The 8226-nt window shown below is 38.2% G+C and overlaps 1 protein-coding gene across 3 annotated transcripts in view; it reads right to left on the bottom strand.

Moving 5' to 3' along the window:
* The window catches only part of GLRA2 (glycine receptor alpha 2), a 206004-nt gene that overhangs the window by 36458 nt on the left and 161320 nt on the right, over positions 1 to 8226 (bottom strand). For all 3 annotated transcript variants that reach the window (XM_007118766.1, XM_007118767.1, XM_007118768.1), the window contains exon 8: positions 1259 to 1408. In XM_007118766.1, coding sequence (XP_007118828.1) covers positions 1259 to 1408 — 150 coding nt within the window. The remainder of the gene's footprint in view (positions 1 to 1258; positions 1409 to 8226) is intronic.

Below are 8226 nucleotides of genomic sequence, written 5' to 3'. Positions count from 1 at the left end.
GAATAGATAGCTAGTGGGAAGCAGCCGCATAGCACAGGGAGATCAGCTCGGTGCTTTGTGACCACCTAGAGGGGTGGGATAGGGAGGGTGTGAGGGAGGGAGATGCAAGAGGGAAGAGACATGGGAACATGTATATATGTATAGCGTATTCACTTTGTTATAAAGCAGAAACTAACACACCATTGTAAAGCAATTATACTCCAATAAAGATGTTAAAAAAAAAGTCAATCAAAGCAGTTTTGTGAGCAAAGACACGCACACAAATTATCAATCGTCAAAACAACAGGATTTTAAAGTAATTTTGTCGAATGGAATATATATCTCCAGTTACAGTTGCTAGATAAAACACAGGGCTCCCAGTTACATTTGAATTTCAGATAAACAACAAATAATTTATTAATATAAGTCTGTTCCATGCAACATCTCGGATGTACTTTTACTAAATGTTTATTATTTATCTGAAATTCAGGCTTAACTGTGTGCCCTGTATATTTTTAAAATTAAAGTATAGTAAATTTACAATGTTGTGTTAGTTTCAGGTGTATAGCCAAGCGATTCAGTTATATATATGAATATGTATGTGTGTGTGTGTATTCTTTTTCGCATTATTTTCCCTTATAGCTTATTACAAGATATTGAGTATAGTTCTCTGTGCTATACAGTAGGTCCTTGTTGGTTATCTATTTTATATATAGTAGTGTGTATGTGTTAATCCCAAACTCCTGATTTATCCCTCTCCCCCCTCTTTCCCCTTTGGTAACCATAAGTTTGTTTTCTATGTCTGTGAGTCTATTTCTGTTTTGTAAATAAGTTCATTCGAATCATTTTTTTTAGATTCCACATATAAGTGACATCATATGATATTGGTCTTTCTCTGTCTGACTTATTTCACTTAGTATGATAATCTCTAGGTCCATCCATGTTGTTCCAAATGGCATTATTCCATTTTTTTATGGCTGAGTAATATTCCAGTGTGTGTGTGTGTGTGTGTGTGTGTGTGTGTGTGTGTGTGTGTGTGTATACACCACATCTGTTTTATCCATTCATCTCTCGATGAATTTTATTTGCTAAATGTGACAACTCTGTCCCAATTTTAAAGGACTAACCTGAGCAGTAATTCAGTATAGTAGGATGAATCAGGACAAAAATTAACTTCAGCTTCTTGCTCACTATGTATTGTTCTATTTTCTAAATTACATTGCCTGGTTAACCACCTCGAGCTCTCCCTGACTTTGTCTGCACTCAGGGTCAACTGTACCTTATTCTGCCTCTTCTGCCTTCTCCGGAGCCGCAGAAACTCCTTGTGCTGCCTGGAGACAAAGTTCACTGCTGCATATTCCAGTAAGGCTGCAAACACAAACAGAAGGCACACTGCCATCCAGATGTCAATCGCTTTTACGTAGGAGACCTGAGAGAGAGGGAGAGACAGAGACACCGTGAAAACTTGTGCGGAAACCAGGTTCCTTATGGTGTGAGCAGCAGAATAACCTCATTTCCCTTCATCAAGGATTATTTTCTAGGCTTTCCTTAAGAAAGCGCTTAAGCGTTTTCCATCCCACTTTGCAGATTCTGGGCAGAGCAGTGAAAGTTACATGCCCCCCTGCCCCAGGCCCTTGTTCCATTTCCCTCAGTATAGCCCACCTGCTCAAGTAGCCTCATCCCTGAGACCAGCTCCAAAGGTGACTACAAGAATTGCCTTCGTGAAAAAAAAGAAAGAAAAAACTTTGACGTGAAACAGTGGGTGCTACTCTTGAAACTGCTCATTTCCTTCTATTTTTTTCTTACCATTTAAAAACTCATAAAGATAATTCCAAAACTTGGATGAGAAATAAACTATATATGGCTTTGGGTCCTTCAAAAACCAATTTGTAATTTCCATTCAGCTTTTGATCCTAACTGATGCAGAAACAAGTTTCTTCTTTTTTTTTTTATTGAAGTATACAATATTATACAAGTTACAGGTGTATAATATAGTGATTCACAATTTTTAAAGGTTGTACTCCATTTGTAGTTATTTTAAAATGTTGGCTGTATTCCCCTTGTTGTACAATATATTCTTGTAGCTTATTTTGTACATAATAGTTTTTACCTCTTAATCCCCTACCCCTAAATTGCCCCCCCCTTCTTCCCTTGCCCCACTGGTAACCACTAGTTTGTTCTCTATATCTGTGAGTCTTCTTTTTTGTTATAGTCACTAGTTTGTTGTATTTTTTAGATTCCACACATAAGTGGTATCATACAGTATTTGTCTTTCTCTGTCCGACTTAGTTGCAAATGGCAAAATTTAGTTCTTTTTTATGCTGAGTAGCATTTCATTGTGTGTGTGTGTGTGTGTGTGTGTGTGTGTGTATACACACCACATCTTCTTTATCCATACATCTATTGATGGACACTTAGGTTGCTTCCATATCTTGGCAATTCTAAATAATGCTGCTATGAACACTGGGGTGCATGTATCTTTTCGAATTAGTGTTTTTGTTTTTTTCAGATATATACCCAAGAGTGGAATTGCTGGGTCATATGGTAGTTCTATTTTTAGTTTTTTTAGAAACCTCCATACTGTTTTCCCTAGTGGCTGCACCCATGTGCCTGTTGGCCATCTGCATGTCCTCTTTGGAGAAATGTCTATTCAGGTCTTCTGCCCACTTTTTTAATCGAGTTGTTTGTTTTTTTTGATGTTGAGTTGTATAAGCTGTTTATATATTTTGGATATTAACCCCTTATTGATCATATCATTTGCAAATATTTTCTCCCATTCCATAGGTTGTCTTTTCATTTTGCTCATGATTTCCTTTGCTGTGCAAAAACTTTTAAGTTTGATTAGGTCCTACTTGTTTATTTTTGCTTTTATTTCCTTTGCTTTAGGAGACAGATCCAAAAAAAATATTGATGTGATTTATGTCAAACAGTGTTCTTCCATGTTTTCCTCTAGGATTTTTATGGTTTCTGATCTTATATTTAGGTCTTTAATCCATTTTGAGTTTATTATTGTATATGGTGTAAGAGAGTGTTCTAATTTCATTCTTTTACATATAACTGTCCAGTTTTCCCAGCACCACTTATCAAAGAGACTGTCTTTTCTCCATTATATATTCTTGCCTCCTTTCTTGAAGATTAATGGACCATAAATGTGTGGGTTTTTTTCTGGGCTGTCTATCCTGTTCCATTGATCTGTGTGTCTGTTTTTGTGCCAGTACCATACTGTTTTGTTTACTATAGCTTTGTAGTATAGTCTAAGTCAGGGAGAATGATTCCTTCAGCTCTGTTCTTTCTCCAGATTGTTTTGGCTATTCGGGGTCTTTTGTATTTCCATACAAATTTTACAATTATTCTCATTCTTTGAAAAATGCCATTGGTATTTTGATAGGGATTTCATTGAATATGTAGATTGCCTTGGGTAGTATCATCATTTTAACAATATTAATTTTTCCAATCCAAGAACGTGGTATATCTGTCCATCTGTTTGTGTCATCTTCAATTTCTTTTATCAGTGTTTTATAGTTTTCTGAGTACAGGTCTTTTACCTCCTTAGGTAGATTTATTCCTAGGTATTTCATTGTTTTTCATGTGATGATAAATGGGATTGTTTCCTTAATTACTCTTTCTGATATTTTGTTGTTAGTGTATAGAAATGCAACAGATTTCTGTATATTAATTTTTTTATGCAGCAATTTTACCAAATTCATTGATGAGCTCTAGTAGTATCAGGTGGCGTCTTTAGGATTTTCTATGTATAGTATCATGTCATCTGCAAACAGTGACAGTTTTACTTCTTCTTTTCCAATTTGGATTACTTTTATTTCTTATTTTCTGATTGCAGTGGCTAGGACTTCCAATACCATGTTGAATAAAAGTGGCAAGAGTGGGCATCCTTGTCTTGTTCCTGATCTTAGAGGAAATGCTTTCAGCTTTTCACTGTTGAGTATGATGTTAGCTGTGGGTTTGTGATATATGGCTTTTATTATGTTGAGGTTAAATAGTTTTAAACTATCACAATTCAAGATATTCAACCAAAGTAAAATATCAGGGCTATAGCCTTGGGAAGGTATCTGGTTAAAAAGGAAACTTTTATGACCCTTCAGTGATTGGTTGAGTGCTTTGTACATCTTATTTGATAAAGCAGATTCTGAAAGCAAATACTTTTTACTTGCAATGCAAAGTTCCCTTCATCTCACTCAACTTCCAATTATTTTTTAAAATATGAGGGGGAAAATAATTAGATGAAGTTGTAACATGTTGGACCACAGACTACAAACAATTCTTATTCAACTGCCTATGTGAATGGGTACTGTCTAGTTCTAATTTTTACATAGGGTTTCCTGCTTTTTGATAGCTGTCACTGAGTGTTTGCCATCCAGAATTTATGCATTTTACATATATTAATTTTCTAACCATTGTGACAACTGTATTACCCCCATTTTCTGGTGAGGAAACTGGGGTACAGAGAAGTTAAATTATTACCCAAAGTGAGAAAGTTAAAAGGTGGCAGAGCTAAGATTGCAATTGGAACCCAGTCTGACTAGTGAATCTCATTTCTGGACACACACAAACATACTACTAGGATGATGCCTTTTGTATCTTGCATTTCCCTTTGACCTTTATAGTGAGCATTTCCCGTGTAATTTAACTCTCTTCTAAATCATAATTTCCAGTGCTTGTATAATTGTCTATACCATCGTTAATCATTCTGTATGATAGGATATTTAGGTGATTTTTAGTTTCATTTTATGCTACTATAAATTTGGGAGCTATGAATATTCTCCCCCCCCCCACAAGATATTTAACTGTATCTCTGATTATTTGTTAGGTCAATTTTTAGACTGGGATTATGGGAGTAAATGCTAAGAAAATATGCTCCTGACTTAGAAAGTTAGTAGGAGCATAGAGGATGTAAAAGCAGAGACTCTAGAATGAGATGCCTGAAGTAAGAAACACTGCTCTGTTCTTGACTCTAACTTTGCCAAATTGTTTAACCTGTCTGTGCTTCCCCTCCTCATCTGTATAAAGGAAAATAATAGTAGCTATTTCGTAGAGTTATGTGGATAAAATCACTTAATGTATGCAAAGTGCTTAGAATAGTGTTTGGCACAGAGTAAGTGCTATGTAAATGTTTGCAATTATTTGACTACATAAGGGTGTGATTTTGTTAATAGAAAAATCTTGGAAGAGAAAGAAAAATCAACAAGGAAAATAAAAATTGCCCACAGTCCTAATATATTCCAATTATTATTTTTAAGGTTACCACCTGCCTTACACTATTTGTCTCCATCAATCTGAACTACTTGTCAGTCCCACATATGTTGCGACAGAGTGGTATAGCACCTGGGATGCTTATCTCAGTCTTTCTGATTAACAGATGACTCAGAATCCTTCATGACTTGGCTTGGATACCAGCTCCTCTGGGAAGCATCCCTAACCTTCCTACTTTTGTCTCATCTGGGTTGGGGGCCACTTTTCCTTGCTCCCTTATGACTCTCTATTGAGCCTGTCTGTTCTTTTTCAGTCCAGCAGCTTCCCTGACCCCACCACTAGACTCAGTAGACTGTAAACTTTTTTTTTTTCTTTAAGAAAGGTCCTGTGTAGTATTACTCTTTGTATCACCAGCCCAGGACCTGGCAAATAGTGAGTAAACATTAGATATGTGGGATGGATGGATAAATGGATGATTGAATGACAGAAGGAAGGAATGAAGGAAATACCTGGCTATCTTTCCATTTTTGTACTTTAACTTCAACAATTCTTTACTATATAACATTACCCACAATTGCACATATTGGATATTTCTGAGAGTGGACTATTAGTGCATTTAAATTCTCTCAGCTCACCAAGCATTCCTGGAATGTTTCTCTCCTTAATAAGCAATAATTTTCTTGTATTTGCTGTTCTGGAGCAGTCCTATTCTCCTGTAATAATAGAACATTACCAATCACAGCATTCCGGTTATATATTATTCAGATGGCCTTTGAATGTTTTAAGACCTAATAATGAGAAGAATTTGTCAATGCCTGAGCGATGTCCATACCCAAAGCTAAGTCCAGTAGAACTCACCATCATTCCTCCCCTTGCTAGTGTTTACAGCACTCAGTCATTTGTAAACCTTTCCCCCCTCTCCTAGCCATCAGCAGGCCAGGCACGTATTTGGCTTCTTTTATAGCTGCTCATAAACGAATCCTTTCAGTCTCTTAATCATTTTGGTTGGTCTCCGAGTTTCCTCCAAATCATGATCATCTTTCCAGCATTGAAGTGCTGGTATTAGCTGCATCATTCACACGGATTTAGGTGGTGTTGTGAGACATCTATTACATTTGATGGGATGTCCTTCAGTGCTGGTCCCTCAGGATTGAAATGCCTTTTTGTTACTTCTATCCAGCTCTGATGTCAGATTCTCTCCCTTTGGCTGCTAATCCTTAGATGTGTTTACCTCACATTTTTTCCTGTCACATTATTTTTACGATTCCTGGGCTTACATGAGCCCTTCCTGAACTACGTTACTACAGTCTTGCAAAATAGTTTTCAAATTAATGAAGCTCTCAGAATGCTAGTATGATTCATTTAGTGTTATCTTTCCAGGTATATTTAATTCAGAAACATAAACACTGAGGGCCTTCTATGTGGAAGGCACTGTAGTAGGTGCTGGTGGGAGGTGGGGCAGAAGATACAAGAATAACTAAGATGCACATTGATTCTTCCCAGGACTCCCCAGATGATACTCCAGGGGAACCTGTTCATACTGTGCTCCAGAAAGCATCATTCACATAGGTCAGGGAACAGCAAATTAGGACCTATGAATCGAATCTGCCCCTCCACGTTTTATAAATAGTTTTATTGGAACACAGCCATACTCATTCATTTATATATTGTCCACGGCAGCTTTTACAGTAAAATGGCACAGTTGAGTAGTTGTGACAGAGACCATACGGTCTGGAAACCCTAAAATACTATGTGACCCTTTACAGAAAATGTTTGCCAGCCCCTGACATAGACTGCAGTGTTGTCTGGTTTGTCCTGGGGATGTAAATTTTGGTAGCTCTGTTTGGTGCTTGAGAAAACCACGGTCTAGTGAGGGAGACAGTCAAGTGAACATAAAACTGATACAAAGCAGATGGTCTCATGTGCCAAAGTAGAGGAAAAACCAAAAGGTGGCTGGAAGATGGGGAGTTCAGTGTTGACAGGGAAAATCAGAAGAGGCTTCATTCCTGGATGGCATGGCATTTGACTTCGGGCTTGAGGAAAGCCAGGACTTTGATGGGTGGAAGAAGCTATGAAAGCAAAACCATGAAGATGGGAGAGAATAGGTGGGCTTGAGGATGGTCAACAATCCAGTGACTGGGATGTGCTGGGTACCAGGGAAGTGCATGGTGGGGTATGGACAGGTAGGCTGGGCCAGCACAACGGCCAGGCAGAGGCATCTGGGTTTCAGACTGCTTGTAAAGATAAGCTAATTATGGTTTTGCGGTGGGGTATAGATATATAAGTCCTTTTCTAATTAGCTTGAATTTCTTTGTCTCAAAAGCAAGAGTCTTAGCAAAAGTAGACATTTTCCCTCCATATAGAAATTTACCTTCTCTCCTGACACTCTCAACTCTACACAGGGTCAGTTCTCTTCCAAGCTTTCTAACAACATCTCTGAATACTTTGCTGAATCTTCTTCGATTTCTTATCTGTGGTCCTTGAACTCTTTCCTCTTCGATTTTCCCTGTATCTTCAGGTCCTCAGTAAATGCATCCACTCCTATAGTTTCTCTCTGTGTGTGTGTGTGTGTGTGTGTGTGTGTGTGTGTGTGTGTGTCTCCCATAGCAGAGATTGGCCAAGTTCTTGTGAATCCCATTTCCTCTTCCTGGGACACCAGTAAACTAGATTTTCCAGTTCAGCTGGATCCCCAGTGGAATGTGGGCAGAAGTAATATACACTGCTTCAGGGCCTCTAAAATCTCCCAAGAGGTCATTAGGACTTAAGCTTTCTGCAGCCACCTTGGGTGTCACTCATCTAAGATGGCAGTGCCATAAGATGGAAGAAGCCTGGATCCCTAAAAGACGCAGGGCCACCCACTTCACAGTGGAATGTAAAGTGAGTGAGAAATAAATTTTTATTGTTTTAAGCCATGGAGATTTCAGGATTTTGTGTTTCCAAGGCTCCCAAACCCGTCACTCAGCCTTGACCTCCTGACCTCTCACCAGCATTCTTGTGCTAGTTATAAAAGGCCCAGTGCGGGGGTGGGGGTGGGGG

Source organism: Physeter macrocephalus, chromosome 7 (assembly GCF_002837175.3).
Source record: "Physeter macrocephalus isolate SW-GA chromosome 7, ASM283717v5, whole genome shotgun sequence".
Lineage (NCBI taxonomy): Eukaryota > Metazoa > Chordata > Mammalia > Artiodactyla > Physeteridae > Physeter > Physeter macrocephalus.
This window is presented reverse-complemented; position numbering and strand designations above follow the sequence as displayed.